Here is a 16,545-nt window from a genome sequence, read left to right on the forward strand (position 1 = left end):
TCGTTATATCCGAACATTTTGTTGTAAAGGTCTATTGCTATCTTTCGCAAGACATTCATTTACTTTGTTGTTACCAATATTTTGTTATATCCAGGTTTGTTATGTCAAGGTTGTACTTAAAATATAAACATGGAGAAACACATGCACTCGGCTGTACGTCCTTTACCTCATTATAACTAAGTTGCATCTTACACGAAATTAAGTTTGTTATATCCGAAAATTTGTTATAAAGGTTTATTTCTAACACTATATTTCTTGCAAGACTATCTTTCATTTTACTTCATTATAACCGATATTTCGTTATATCCTAATTTGTTATACTGATGTTTGACATGGTTTGTTTTTTACTATTCCCCGTTATATGGAAAGACTCATCAGTTCCCTTATGCATTCGTGTAAGATGACTTGGAGGCAAAAACCATCTTCCATGTTTTGCTCAGTCAGTGCATTAATTCTGCCCCACCACCTTCCAAAACCTTTCTACACTTAATGTGATTTGGAAATGCCTCTAAGATTCGTTGCACCAGTGTCTTCGATAGGCCCACATTCAACCAAACTATGAAGTTGCAATGACGTCGGCATACAACATTACATCACTTGATGTCGCTGGGACGTCATGATGACACCACAAATTTTTATGATCTGGGGTGTCATGATTGAGTCACATGGCAATGTCATAGTGTTACGATCCTTTTCATCACCCATGTTGTCTCTGACACAGCGGTCAATTTTCCCATTTGATGAAGCTTAAAAGACTTTCTCTTTCAAACAAGTCTCGCTCAACAAACCGGCCTTCTGAAGCATACCTTCTGTTGAGCATCACATTCATGATTGTGGTCTCGTTCAATGCTCTCAAACTTTTAGAACTCTCAAAAGCCAAGCAACACCTGCTTCTGGGGACCTTTACTACTACTATTGCCTTTTGCCCAGTGTCAATGTCACCTTATGTGGCAAGAGCATGTGAAGTCTCAATCAAAGAACCATGCACTCTCAAGTACTCTGCATTGCTTTCAGTAACGAGGAACTGTCAGTTACTGCCATGTATCTGTTTTCCCACTGTATAGTAGTGTGCCGTGATTTGTAGTGCAGTGGTGCACAAATTATCCCAGTCTCATACAGTGCCGCATGCAATCACCTCCAAAAAATAAGCACAATGCAAAATGAAACGTGGGATTTTCCAAGCTTTTTATTCAACACGCCGCGTCAAACAAAAAGCAGTGACATGATCACTTCATCAGACGAGACAGGTGAGTATCGCGTGCCTTCTTTTTGCAGTAAAGTTGTGTGCACAGATGTAGTACTAAAAGAAATAAAATTCAGTTGGCTCTTAAGCACTAGAGTTTGCTTGTACCTCGACCATTTCGAAACTACCTGAAATAGATCACACAGGCCAGAACACACAGTACAGGTCTTATAGCATCACAAACTGCCCGCGTGTGTAAATGCACAACGTTTTATTGGCATGTTGCCCCAATGACGGTACTTGAAAAACAAATGTGTTAACGTTCATCAATTATCTGACACGAGTCAAATGCAATGAGGAGGAAATTATCACAACTTGCACATAATGTAACCGAAGCAAGTCCCGACTATGAACCTCGCTATTTAATATGGTAAATTTATCACAGTAAAATTTCATCAGTCGTGGCAGCTAAGCTTTCAAATGTGCAGTTGAGCTTAAAGATGTAGCTTGGATTCTCAACTGTGGTAGCTACAATTCAAGAGCTGTGTGCCACAGCTCATAATTACAGAATGCTTTTGGCAATAGCAACCCCGGAATTGTAGTTAGCCAGTGAAATTTCTAAAATGAGCATTCCGAAATTGTTCTATGTATCTCTCAATACTTCACATTTTGTAGCAAAAACACACTTTGTTTAACAACCATTGTAAACGAGTTCAGCAGGTAAAACTGAACGATGTAGAATAGCATAAAATTTCACTGTGTTTGTCTAAGGGCATAACGTAACCTCAGAGATGAGATGGCAAACAGGTGCTGCCCACTAGTGCTGATTGCTGGCCATCTTTAGAATTCGCACAGTAGTTTAACAAGCTACCGTCTTTATTCCTCCAATGTACTTATCAAATGCATACTTCCACTCTTCAGAGCATGTCACACTATTCAGCACATAAACAGAAGTGATGCTACTGCAAAGCTGGAAAGCTTTGCTGAATGCCTGACCATAGTAACAGTGAACTTTATTTGGCATGCAGTAGCTCTGGCTATTCCCGCTAAATCTGCAAGCACACACAAACAAGATTGTAATTTGGAGCACATTAAGCACAAGAAAAAAATGCAATACATGCAAAGAATAAACTAAGTGTTTCTTTGAGTGCAATAATGGCTGGCGCATGGTTTGAAATAGGCTTTGAGGCATACAACAGTTCAAATACAATTCTGCCTATCACTCGAGCTTGGCATGTGTTACTGAAGTGACACTAGTATATGCTAGTCAATAAACAATGTAATTTAGTGACAAAGTATGTCACCACACTCTCCAACACAATGTGACAAAGCCAGCACAAACCAATAATATGCACAAGCATTATTCTATGCATATGCTGTGTGTTAAATATCAGAGCTATGTATTTTTTTTTAAGTCTCAAGAGCAGCATTGCATGCGACAGCAAGCCAAATATGTAGTATTTTACACTCAAGCAATGCGTTAGCATGAAACAATGTGCAGCTTCAGCTACGGTATTTCTATAGCAGACAATCATCGTAAGCAGCAATGTGTGGGCAAAATGACACTCTTTGGTGACAAAACATTAGTGTCAGAACTCGCGAAACTGAATACTAGTGTGAGCTCTCCACAATGCCTTTTTCAGTGTACGTGTAATTACGAACATTTAGCCATATACAATTTCAGCGGAAAGCATATATGGAAGTGCTTTGCGTGGTATGATGCAGCTGCAGTCACCACAAAATGATAGCTATATGTCATTTTGTGCGTAAGTACCGTGCAACGTAAAATCCTAGTAACATAACTTACAGTTAGCAAATGTACAATGTGCACATGATCACCAAATGTCTCGATTCCACAATACGGCATACGAACACTTTAATATTCGACATTCATTAGTCACCTCACCCTCTAGCACAAATCGAAGTATGTTGTATTCACCATTTTTTTTCTTAGTTTCAGGTGAGCCTAGACAACCTTTGCATAAAACTTTAAAGAACCTTTTGCCGAGTGAAAAACCTTCCCTCTGTAGTCAGATAACAGCTGAAAAAATAGAAATGGTAGCAAAAAAGCTTTTGGAAAAACGTAACAGAACTTCATTTTGGAAGTGACCGCGGGTCCAAAGTGCATTTGTCAGAGGTAGTTAGCTGGCTTTCCAACATTTCCAATACGATTCCATAGTTAAAGAGACACTAAAGTCAAATAACAATTTACGTGAAAGTGAAAGCTTAATGTGTGACATATAAAACGACAATAGTATCAACAGCAGTGCCCTACTTATCGAGAAATTAAGGTGAATGCACGAGAACACATGCGCCGCAGTAGAACAATCGCAAAATGATCGTGATAACGTCACAGTTACAGCCTACAATTAATCACTTATAATCGAACTAGCACCACTAAATGGAGAACCTTTCATGCATCAAGAGGCATAATAAAATGCTTTTTCATTTCTGTTTGATACATAGAAAGAAGAACCACCGGATGCTATTGTGGGGCATGGCGCGAGTGGTTCGAAAGTTCATTTTTCGTCAGGTTAAACTAGACAACCCGTGCCATCTAACGGGGCCCAGTTGAACCAACACACGTCTGCCATCTTGGAGCCAATGACTAAAAATAAATGGCGGTTTTTGATGCTGTGGCTGCCGCTTCTTTCGTTCTGCTGCTACTAGTGTTGGCAGCCACGCAGCAAAGCTGAGCAATGTTGTTCACGGCAACAGTGACGTGACACGTTTCGCTTGAGGCGGGCAATTTAAAATGTGCTAACATGATGCAAACCACTAAAACGTGCTTTTGTTCAAAATAAGCACTTTTTTGGCACAAAAGTAGCACTACAAGGTTTCTGGACTGCTATTTCAGCAATCAACGTCAACTTAATGGTTGCATTTGGTGTCCCTTTAAAAGTGGCTGGTAAGAAGTACTCCGGTATAAAGTATGTCCTAGAAAAAAAATTTACAAACATTATTTGTTTGCTTGTACCTCCATTTTGAACTAAACCATACTATTTGTCTTCTTCCAACTATAAGTCACGTTAAAGTAAAATTGACAATTGCTGCGTTTTCCCATGCCCAACTAACCCCTGCATATAGGCAATGCACGTAATTATTACGCCTGTTGAGACAAAACTGCTCCTAAGTTTCATGTACAAAAGTCCAAAGCAATGCTAAAATTAAATTTAGGAAATCCTACGCCTGTGTGGCCATGCCACACAGCTTTTAGTGCTATTTCCCACTGGAGTCACTTGGATACAAGAGGTGTCTTCAAGTAACTTTTTAAATGTTTTGTGAATAACACTTTGTGAGGCCAAGTCAAATGTGATAATTTAGAATTGCCAGAAATTACTTGTATATTACGCACATATCTACTGGCTTTAAAGTAATAAACAGCCATTTCAACTATTGCTAAATTCCATGTTGTTTGCATCTAGTGTATTCACAATGTTGGAAAGCTTCTGTAATTAAAATCACATTTAACTTAACTGCTTACAAAAACCATGAGCTTAGCTCTCAGACAGAATACGTGCCATGTTTTATCACATTCTAGTAGCTTCTCTAATATTACGAATGACATCTGTTAGGCTGTAAAAATCAGGCTTACTAAATAGTGTATCAAAAGCAGATTTGCAGCATAATTTCTTTAATGTTATGTATTTTGGCAAAGAAGATAAAATTTCTCACAATTTCACTCCAATTTTTTTTATCCGCCATGTAAAGTTGACAATTCAAAATATTGAAAAGCTATTTTGAATAATATTCATATTTTGAAATCGAGGCTATTCCATTCAAGGACTGAATAGAATTTTATAATTGAAATGCACATGCACTCCGATTAAATTTCTTAAGTGCACTTTTAGTGCAACAAGCTGTTAAACATAATGGGGCTCACATGAAATGAAAGCTTCACAGAAACTGCATTCCCACTTTACACTTCAAAATTAAGATAATGAACTCAAAGTTGCCCGCTATCGTGAATAACGCTAGGCAACAGGGTATCCAACAACAACAAAACTGGCAATCTCACGGCACGTACAATTCAACGTACATTGGCAAGTTCACTTCAAAACTCAAACAGTGCACTGACGAAATACTTTAATAAAATGCCAAATAAATATAAGAGGCATAATTAGGAAAACATTCACAATTAAAAAATACAGCACGGATTTAGCTGGTTACTGTGAGGTTAGGAGTCGTCCATGTGACTACTTAAATAGCTTTATGATATACACTATTTCACTCGCTTTTTGGTACCACAGTAGTGCTCTGAATAAGAGTTATGTCACATACATTTCCAGATAAAACTTATCCCAAAAGTAAGGATTCAAAGTGGCACCAAGTCCAACTTACTGCCATCCTGATTTCATGAACATAACAGCAAAGGATTCAACACTGGTCATTTTTTTCTTTCGGGGGGGGGGGGGGGGGGGGGGCAGAAATGGGGAAATGGGTCAGTAGAATTGCTTTTACAACTCTACATCTCTTAAAACAATAATGACTACGGTGATAGATGACAAGCGACTTATTTCCTGAAGTGTGTTAATCCAATCTAAGAGCACGCTGGGAAGCAAACTACATGCAAAAACCAAAAGGCAAGCCACTGCTCTTGACCATTGGAGGTAGTGAGGGTAGAAATTTCTATAAACGGCTCTGATAGTTGTCTAGGAATGTCGCTAGTCGAGGCAGAGTGGTTTTTTTTTGTCGCCAAAGTCTCGCCCATCTATAAAGGGATGAGGTCACCCATAGGCCTAAGATAAACACGACTTACAAACATTACACAAGAATCTTGTTTTCCAAAATGTGCATGCCGATTGGACGGGGGCATAAATGTCATCAAATCACCACGTAGAAGACAGTTAACTGTATGAATCCCAATCACTGTATGGATGCACTGTGTCATCAAGCATTAGCACCAGGCACCAAGAGGTTATAAAGCACAAGGGTGCGAGAGGTAAGTTGGTATAGCATGATTAGCTGTTTCAGCACAACTGAGATTAAGATGGCAGCATGACTGGGCATAAACTACTAAATCACTTTTATACTACACACCACGTCTTTTGCTGCTTGTCTAATGTTTTTTTTTTTTTTACTACTCAGCCTGGGTAGCTGTTTAAGTGCCTAATCAGGTTCCAGTGAGTACAGGATATGAAATAAGCAATCTTTTAACGTCAGTACTGCTTTTCACTGATGCCACGTACGTTTTCAAGTAATCTAATTTTTTAATAATAACCAAAAGTTAATTAAATTAATACTTGAAATTGACACAACTTGCACAATGCTCAACCCCTACAAAGCAGCACACAGATGCACAGACCTCTTTCATATGGAGAAATCTAAAACCTGTGTGATACAATAACTCTTCAGGTTTCAAAAGCGGCACGAATCAGCTCTGTGCATACAATGCCAAAGCAATTATCTTTTACAAAGCAGCACTACGACGACAAGTGCAGCACGCAACACCAGTAGACGTGATGACAGAGTTTTAACATTCCCAACATCAATGTACGTAGCAAAAGCATGTGGAATACAAATGTACTCAAAGCCAACTAGCCTGATGCCATTATGAAGTACAGCTTGATACATGGCAGGAAGCATGGACAGCATCATCAGTGAGATTCTCGACACAGTTCTATGTACAGTTAGTATTAAAGGGGCCATGTATAAAAGCTATCTACCTTTTGCTCATGGAAATAGGGTAGTTTGCTCATATTGCTGACAAGAACCAACGTCGATGTATGTGAAGCAATGTAAAACATGTAGGAACCATGTACAGAATGAGTGGTTTATTTTTCTTCCAGGCAGCAGCAAGAATGTTTTTGAAGAATAAGTGAAAGTGACCAGAGATCAGCATTTCTGGCTTTCACTTTACTGAGATTTACTATAAATAATCACCTCTTCAAAAGGAAAAGTTTCACACACGAATGTAAATGACTGCTCTCAATTAAACCTTAACATCTTCTAAGAATTATACTAACTTGTTTTGCTTAGTGCTTGCACAAAAGCTTGTGCACTATGCAACATATCTATGATACATATGTGCATAACATGCATTGAAGCATTTTTAATAAGAACTTTCAGCAGTTACGAACTACACACAGCACTGGTGCGTGCCGGCGATGCTGAAATCAATCTATGGCATATGACACATCGCAACTGCACTCGCCTCTCTGGAAACTCCTATGCCTTTGTTGTCTAACCAAGCAAAAAACTTAAGACGATTCTGCCGGCAAGTACTTCCAACTATGCCAGACTGAGGAGAAGAGATGGCAAGTACGCACAATTTTGCTGCTAATGCTACCCCTGCTTCTGGGCGCCAAAGCAGTCAGATGGATGGCTCTCGGTCATTAACAGTAATATATATGCTTCTACTGGTGCAGGCTGCTCGCAACATTCTCAGAGCTACAACAGGCCCTGTGGCAAGGTGATTCAGAGAAACAGGTCACCAGCTTAGCACAGAAAAAAAAAAAAGTTGGACAAAAAGTCGTCACAACAGTGAACAAGGAACCCGCATACAGTTTTGAAACGTCAGATCATCATCGGACTTGGTCAGTGACTGTGTTTCATCTCGTTCAGAGCTTGACCAGACGAACTTTCATCGAACTCTTGACGACATTACTTACCGGAGCACTTATTAACATTATGCAGGCTTGCACCCCACTGTCAGTCTGCCCGGAGGCACTCCTTTTCCTTTTTTTTTTTTTTCTCGTCCCCTCTCTTTATCATGTTTGGGAGTCTCTGCGATTAGCATCTGAATTTGGGAAGCAAGCATATTTACCACTTTAGGCACAATCGGCATGCATAATGGACTAGAAGTCGTCATTAGATGACGACTTCTAATCCAGCTCAGTGAACAAAGGAACCCGTATGTGGTTCCAAAAAATCTGATCATCATCAGCCTTGGTCAGTGACAGTGTTTCATCTCTTTGAGTGAACATGCAACGCCAATACCATATCCCGCATAGAGAACAACAATCACTACACATTGTCACAATGAAGAGAATATTTTTTATGTGATGCTGAAGCGAAATTAACGTGTAGGACAGCTACAGTCTTGCTATCTAAAAGGTGTGCAAATCTTTTGCCACTCATTAATGCCACTTTATGTCTGACCGGTGTGTAAATGTACGTGTGCACGTAAAAGAAACATTACTTTAGATCAATCTATAGAGAAAATTATAAGCACCCCCCCCCCCCCTCCCATTGTCGCAATTTTTTTTCTATCAGCAGATCTTGAGATATCGAGAGCCCGGCTAAACTCCTGCAAAGCATGTCTAAATTCAAGACTGAAACTTGCTTATACTGAAAAGTGCGTTTATCCTTTTTAGTAGTTATCTCTATGCTAGGATTAACATCATTCAATCCTAAGCACGTTTTCATAACAAGCAGTTGCCATTTTTATTTGTGGAAGTCGGTCGGGCACTCAACAAGGAGTCAGAGGAGCACAAGTGGTTGTGCTCGTCGCATTTCTTTAATTTGTGCACAGTGCAGCGTCAAGGCATAATGTAGCCTGCTTTCTGAAATGTTTCCTTGTGTTGTGATGCATTAGGCATACACCATAACACGTGCATTCAATCTCTTAACATTGAGGCAAGACATTGAGAGTAGCTTGGTACTAACAAATAATCGTTATTTTATAGAGAGACAACACATGGATAAGAAAATGATTCTCGTCTACACTGTATGAATTCACTGGCACGTACCCCACGTTTAAGATAAACAATCATGCTGCCTCCGAGTTCCAGGGTTTAAGAAATTGAGGAGCAAACAACATCATGAATAATCAAAAGCTTGTATTTAAAAAAAATTTTAACAACATGTATTTCAGATTCAGTGATGTTCCTGCCTGCATGACTAAATAGTGACACCAGACTGGCATTCACTACATCTTCAAAAAATTCCTGCAATGACATTTCATTGCCATTGTGCCTAAAGTGGTAAATATGCTTGCTGCCCAATAACAGATGCTGTATCGCAGATACTCACAAAGACTCCCAAACATGATGAAGAGAGGGGAGGATAAAAAAAAAAGTGCCTCCGGGCGGACTGACAGTGGGATGCAAGCTTTTACTTTCCAGTTATATTCTCTCCATCTGGCAACGATGTGCTCTACCACATCTATGGCTCAGACTGGTAGCATAAAAACTAATGGGACACTAAATAACATACATGGAGAAAGGTTCAGTGCTTTGTTAATCCTCTAATATGATTAAATAGATAAAGTTACAAGCAGTGCACAAATATAGCATTCATGATACCACAAGCAAGCCATCCACATTCCTTAGGCCAACAAGTACGTTTTACCTTGCGAGGTCTCCACACCTATGATTATACCTGCAATTTTCTCAATACTAAACATTCGATAAGTAATCAACATACGGTTAAAACAAGAAATGCAAGTTTAATAACAATTAAGCAATTTGCTGCACAGCTGAAGCGCTACCACCAACAAGTAGGCATGACCAAATGTCACTATCACAACGACTGTAGTACCTACAACCGACTTGCAGTGAGAAATGCGCTAACAAATGGCCGGTGCTTTCAAAAATACAGTCTAGCAAACTGTGGAATGGAAAGAGGGTCTGTACACACAGGAAAGCCTATCATAATCACGTGTATCATGGGACCACGGTCAAGTGGTTTGTGGCCAGTCAACTTCATATCTACACTTTAAACAAAATGGCTGCCGCTGGCATCGATAATATGTGCTTCAAGTTTTGTCAAGGCAGAAAGAAGAGTTTTAACGCAAAGCTTGAATTACACCTGTTCACAATGTGCAAACATTCACGTAAGTGCAGACTTGAAAGATAACCTCCTTCCACATGGCCACCAGTTCTTTCACCACATTTTAGAAAACTATCCATAGGCTCACAGGTAATCATAAATGTAGCCACAAACACAGGACTGTCGACACAATTTGCACGTAGCTGATTGGTGTTTCGTGTCTAGCTCTAACGATTTCCTCACTACCTTGACCAGCAGCAAAAGGCAATCACTAAAAGCACCCATTGCCCCCATGCCTCCTGCACTTGACTAGAGCACAACGCAGCAGCGGCAGTAGCGTGGCCTGCCACCCCCGACAGAGGGCGGAGGCGTGACGGGCGCAAAGTAGGCGTGCACCTTCAGGTCTAGCAGGTGGCTGCGAAGCTTGCGGATGCCAGCGCGGGTGATAAGCTGGCAGTCGTACAGCTCTATGCGCTGCAGATTCTGGCATGCGACCAAGTGCTCCAACGAAGCATCCGTTATCAACGGGCAGTTGTCCAACTCCAGAACAAGCAAGTGCTCCGCCGCGCCGGCGCCCGCACCGAGGTGCCGGATCCCCTCATCCGTCACGAGCTCACAGTGGGAGAGGCTCAGCTGCTGTAGCTTGGGGCAACCGTTGGCCAGATGCATCAATGTGTTGTCCGTTATCAGCACACACTCTTCGAGGTCCATTTTCTCAAGTGAGTGGCAGGAGCGGGACAGTGCCTGGAAGCCGCTGTCCGTCAACTGCGTGCACCCAGCCACCTCGAGCGTGCAGAGCGCGTGGCATCCCTGGCTGAGAGACACGAGGGCGGCATCGGTCAGGTGTGCACAGTTGGAGACACACAGGAAGTGAAGCTTGGGACAGTGCTGGCTGACAGCCTGCACTGCAGTGTCAGTGATGTTGGTACACTCGTGAAGGTTGAGGGTCTGCAATCCTCCACAATGCTGGGCCAGCTTGGAGACTGCCTCGTCGGTGACCATTGGGCAGCCCTTACTGACGAAGCTTCGCAGCCGTGGGCAACCAACAGCGAGAGCTTCCACACCATACTTGGACACCTAAGCACAAGTTTGTGTCAGCAGTTAAGTGAAAGTAACAGGTTCACTAGTTGATTAAAGGCACCGCTCTTATGTACGTTTTCACAGACACAGCATGCTGTGACCAGCACAAATAACAGCCAAGATAATGGAAGGGGAACACAAGCAATGCTCCTCTTATTTTCCGTTTTTTTTTTTTGCACTGGATATTTCAATATTTATTACTAACTCACCCCGAAAACAAACTGATGCAGCAGCAGATTGTGTCTTTCACTGATATGTTGAATGAAAGCAGTTTCTCTAGACCAATAATTAAAACCCCTGTCACAGGATCAATTCAAACCACTGATGAGTGCACTTCCATTCAGCAAACCAATAAGCTACTGACTAGGAAAATATCACATGGACATTGCATGCAAACAAGAAAATCATACAAGATCAATGCAGAGCTTTAAAACTGTGCAGGGAGCAGAATCACTAGAAAAAACACTAGAAATGTGATGGGTGCAAAAAGTAATGCGCTGACCTGTGGTATAGCTTCAGAGCTTTTTTTTTTTTTATCTGTGTGAGAGTAAGCTTGCTTACCTAGGCACCAATGAGGTAACACGGTAACATGTAAGCTCCCCAGATTGCATCTATCGTAACATCCCAGGCAAGTGCCCCCTCCCTTCTTCGGGAGATTTTAAATATCTGCCAATTTATGCAATTCCACAATTTTTTAATGCTTCATCCCCTGTTCCTATTGGCCCGACAAGGGCGAATGAAAACAGTGGATGCATGAATATTTAATAAAGCATTGGATTAGAAGCATGGGTGAGCATTCTTCTTTAGAGACTCTTTGACCACCATTTTGAATTTAGACTCATGACTGAAGCATGGACGCCCGGTTCGAATATTGTCGCATTGTCCTTCATCGTAGGCGAAGCGCTTGCTTCGGATTTTATGATATCACAAAAGTTGTATGAGTATAGCGTACAGCAGTCGGAAGCTTGCCTCAAAGTTATACAGTCCTCTACCTCGTCCTAAGCTTTCACAGCCCAACAACTCCACCCCATCTTACTAGAGCTACTAGATCGCGAATGCTTGCTTGCTGGGACATTTTATGCGCACAGTAATAGGTCTAGTGAACCTGGTGAACTGTTGCGGCGACAGGGAAAAGAAAAAAACACCAGGCCTGCGCGGAAGGCGCAGCACAGTCACAAGAAAAGCTAGAAGAGTGGCCTTTCAGAGCCTTTTCTAAACACTCATTGGGTAACTGCTGCAAGCACATTTGCTTGATACCCGCTACGGCATTGATAATAAAAATTTTTGTGTAGTAGTCTGGCACTCACTAAGCTATTTTTCGTCATTCTTCTGAGAAGCAAAGTACCTGCTACACACTTGCAAGAAATTTTGTGGCAATTGTTCATGCAGTGGCTGACGACGAGAAGTCATGGCTGAAGTGGGTATGCGCCACACTTAATAGTGGAACAAGAACAAGCTTTTGGAATTGGTTGGAGCATTGGACGACCCACTCGTTATGCTTTTCGCATTGTGCGACAACCGGTTGTTCTTTCACTGTTTGAAAACACTTTATAAGTCGTATTAAAGCGATTGCTTTCCCTAGAACATGCCTGCCTCAGGCAAGTTTACCAACAAGTCCCAAGCACCGGTGTGGCTCAGTGGTAGAATACCGATCTCTGTCATTGGTGCTAGTTTCTTTCCTTTTTTTTTAATTTTGCGCGATGTGGTTACGGACACTGGCGGCTGTGGACAACTGCGCGTGACCCGAGTTGTGATCTCATAACAGCTTTCACTATAAAATTAAACAGCCTGCGCTAATGTTGTTCCAGTGTAGGCTTTGGTGTAGTTGGTTCCTACACTACCGTGAAGCCCGGGGAAGTGTGTAACATGAGCAACGCAGTGATTTGCTTGGCAATTGCACGCTTGCCTGGGCAGTGGTGCCATCTCTTGCTTGGCGCGGATACTAATCTGCATTAGAAGAGGGTTTTTTTTTTTTTTTGCGATTTCATGTAAATTGTTGTGAATAATTCAAGGTTATATCTGTACTTTATATTATTTTAACCTCATTACTTGATTAAGAAGATCTCAAACATTGTTCTAGGCCTGTTATTACCAGTGTTGCCAATTTAGCTATTTTGTAGCTATATCTAGCTACTTTTAAACTCGGCAAGCTACTGAAAATTTTATTTAGCTACGAGTAGCTATTCTAGCATTTTTGTCCAAAATTTAGCTCCTAGTCTAGCTATCTTCGGTAATTCTAGCTGTAGTGTATTGACATTTTCTGAATTATTAATGCTGAGCAAGACATATAATACATGTATACAAAACTCACAGTCATTTCACCCAAGGAAAACATAGCGGACATTTTTCGTGTTTTTTAACTGTAGATTTCGTCGAAAATAGAAGAGAATCAGGTGCAAGAAAAATCAACGGACTGCCACGGACAAATGGCGTGATTTTTTGTCGAGTTTAGTTCCTCTTAATTTGCGACGAAATGGCATGACACACACACAAGAAAAAATGCCACAAATACAGCTTGCCAAGTGATGTGGTTCAGAAATCGGCACGATAGCATTATAATCAGCGGCAAAAGATGATGTTCTTTTAATAACCGATATCGACCAATATGTACCGCAGGAGTTATGACCGTTTACCACCACAGCTTCCTATGTACCTTGGACTACAGGCACCTTGACCATTCACAAATTAAAACAATGAAAGTGATCGTCGCTCTTCTAATGCATTGTTCCACTGGGGTCACTTCCTCAGTGCTGGTTATTCAAAAAATATTAGAAAAAAGATATTTCGTTGTTCTATTATGCACTGTTCGATTCCTTCACAAACCACAATATTCACACACCCGTGATGTTTACAAAGCTCTCATGCATTCCCAGCTCCCCTTTGAGGGACATGCAAGCCTTGACACTTTGCTAAAACCACACCTACCCTAAATTATTGGAATCAAAGTAGGAACACAATTCTTTTCATGCATGTCCTGCATAGTTATGTCTAAAATTGTTTGAAAAATAGTATAGCTACTTCTTAAGCTCTTTGGTGGATGTTTTTGGCTGTTTCAAACTACTTTGCTGCTGTAATCTAGCTATTTTTGCTCTCCGACTTTTGGCGACACTGCCTGTTATTATTGAGCAGTGCGACCACACGACATGAGACAGTGGATGGACTATCCAGGCCCCCGACGTGCTACGCACTTGAAGCAAAAAATCGACGCGACGCACCTGGTCGCACCAGGAAATGTTGATCTGCTCAAGCAAGGGACAGCCTTGGCCGATTGCCTTGAGTGACAGGTCCGTAACCTGGCAGCATGAGCCCAGGTCGAGGAAGGTGAGCTTGCTGCAGTGCTTTCCCAGGCTCTGGCAGGTGCTGTCGGTCAGTTTCTTGCAGCCGTTCAGATTCAGGTCCTCGATGTTGTTGCAGTTCTGCGCGAAAGTCTTCAGGGACGCGTCCTCCACGCTCTGACAGCCGCGCAGGCTGAGCTTCTTGAGGAAACCGCCGCATCGGCGCGAGATGTTCTCCACCACGGGACCCTCGATGTCCGTCTGAAAGTTGAACAGGTCGATCTTCTGCCAGTTGCTGCCGTCCAGCGCGAGCTCGTGCCACAGCTTGGACACCTGTGCACAGGCGCAGAGCGAGACAACGTCCAGGTAGGAGAAGATGCGAAGCAGCAACTCCTTGGGAAGCTTCTTGTTGATGAGCGCATCATCTTCGGCCGCCGTGACTCCTCTGACCAGCACTTCAACTTTAGCCTTGGGCGCCAGGGTCATCACTCGCTGAGGGGGCGAAGCGAATCCCGACTGGCGACGACTACGCGTTTTGGTCGCTCGCCATGGCACGCGCGTGGCTTTCTTTTGTGTTCGTGCCTGGTAGAACAACGCAGCGTCTCTTCCCCGATGAGGGGATTCGCGAGAAGGGCTCGATTACCGCTGCAAAGGCAGGAGACCGCTGAGCTCCGGAAGCGTGTTCTTTGAACACCGGGACTCTGAAATGCTGATACCACGTAAACTACTCACGCGCACCGCTTGGTAAACACGGCAACACGGGTGTCGCACAGTAAACACGCCATGAAACTCATCGCGGGAAAGATGGGGTGGGCTAGTGGAGGGAAGTGTGATGGAAACAGCAGCTTTTCCCAGAGCCTTGATTTTGAATAGTCGCTAGCGCCACAGCACTCGCATTTGATTGTGTTAATATAATTTAGTTTCAAACTGTTTTAACTACTTTTAAATACTTATTTTTTATTGCTTAAGATACAAGAATTTTGTATTTTAAATTAACGCGCAAGTTATTAGCAGCTAATATTATTCGAAGCCTAATTGCCAAACTGTTTACTATTAAATTAATCTTAAAACAATCACAACAATTTAAAATAAAGAAGTTATTAGGTGTTAGTGGTTACGTTTTTTTAACTATTTTTTTCAAAGCTTTAACACAACTTGAACAGCTGCGCCACCTGTCAAAAGAGAATGCCCAATGAATTTTGTTGTGGTGTGACGTAACTCATGGACCGCAATCGATTTTCTGCTAGGGCCCTATTTACGTCATGATAGTCAGCAAAATTATAAGTACTGTGAGTAGAGAACACAGTCTACCTTCTCACATCTGAGCTTCTTGACGTTGAAGGTAAGCCCCGATGCTGTCTACATACGATGTAAAGTGTTTTGCTGTCTGTCGCGTTCGCGGACGACTCGGTTCCGTCGGGCATTGCTGTGCCCCGACGCTTGTAGCGTTCCGATTGGAACCCGACGTTGCTACAGATTTCATTGTATCATGCAGTAACGTTCTCGAGCGTTCGAAGGGACCATTTAAGGTTTGTTTCGAGCTGTGACGCGAAGTGTTTGTGTCGGGACGAAGCCTAGCCGTCGCGGTGAAAGTGGGTCATTGTGGAAGCGTTGTTCTTCAAGCACTGACTCGGGAGGGGGGGTGTTGTTTACATGGGCGCTTGTCGAGTGTTAGAAGTTGAGATAGCTCGCTGCCGTCTCGCAAAAGCATTCCAGTGGTTGACAGGACGTAGCGAGTGCTTACTTCAATGCGTGCACTGTCGTTGTCAACGGACGTACTTGTCGCGATAGTCGACGCGTCCGAGGGAAGGCGGGGGTTGTCACGAACGTCAGTAGTGCAAACAGCCCTCCCCCTTTTTTTGATGTGCTTTCTTCGTTACGCTTGGCCACCCTAGCCTCGCACGGCGAATCGGGAATGCGAAACAGTTTCCGATGTGTCCCGCCGAAGCCGATATCGAATAAAGAACCAAAACACTTGGCTGGGGAGGAAAACAAGAACAGCAACAAAAGCGCTGCGCGCGAGGTGAAAGAGCGAGCGGGTGCTCGCGAAGTGACCTTCAGCGAGTCGCGCGCACTGGAGAAACTACGTTCACATTCTTGGGGACAGGCGCCGACGCGGTCCGCCTACGTTTTTGTTTGTTTCATTTCTTGAAACGGCCCGCGACATCTAGCTACGACGGACTACTCAATCGAGCAGTCCTGGGTGCAGCGGTAGCCGGCCTTGCATCCTGTTCGTCCGTGTCGCGGAAACCCGAGCAGGGGAAACACTTGCTTCCTTTTTCCGTCGCTCGCCCG

At 42.6% G+C, this 16,545-nt stretch overlaps 2 protein-coding genes across 6 annotated transcripts in view; one reads left to right on the forward strand and one right to left on the reverse strand.

Moving 5' to 3' along the window:
• Positions 1-1,168: 1,168 nt before the first annotated feature.
• On the reverse strand, positions 1,169-15,080 carry LOC119175227 (uncharacterized). Its single transcript, XM_037426378.2, has 2 exons — positions 14,191-15,080; positions 1,169-10,972 (listed from the first exon to the last, which is right to left on the reverse strand). Exons 1-2 carry the CDS (start codon positions 14,734-14,736, stop codon positions 10,205-10,207), a joined length of 1,314 nt encoding a protein of 437 aa, XP_037282275.1. The 5' UTR covers positions 14,737-15,080; the 3' UTR covers positions 1,169-10,204.
• A 377-nt stretch (positions 15,081-15,457) lies between these two features.
• LOC119175166 (phosphatidylinositol-3,5-bisphosphate 3-phosphatase MTMR3) overlaps positions 15,458-16,545 on the forward strand; it is a 39,183-nt gene continuing 38,095 nt past the window's right edge. For all 5 annotated transcript variants that reach the window (XR_005110258.2, XR_005110259.2, XR_012894241.1 and 2 more), the window contains exon 1: positions 15,458-15,592. The gene's annotated coding sequence lies outside the window, so the exon portion shown is untranslated. The remainder of the gene's footprint in view (positions 15,593-16,545) is intronic.

This window comes from Rhipicephalus microplus, chromosome 3 (genome assembly GCF_043290135.1).
Source record: "Rhipicephalus microplus isolate Deutch F79 chromosome 3, USDA_Rmic, whole genome shotgun sequence".
Lineage (NCBI taxonomy): Eukaryota > Metazoa > Arthropoda > Arachnida > Ixodida > Ixodidae > Rhipicephalus > Rhipicephalus microplus.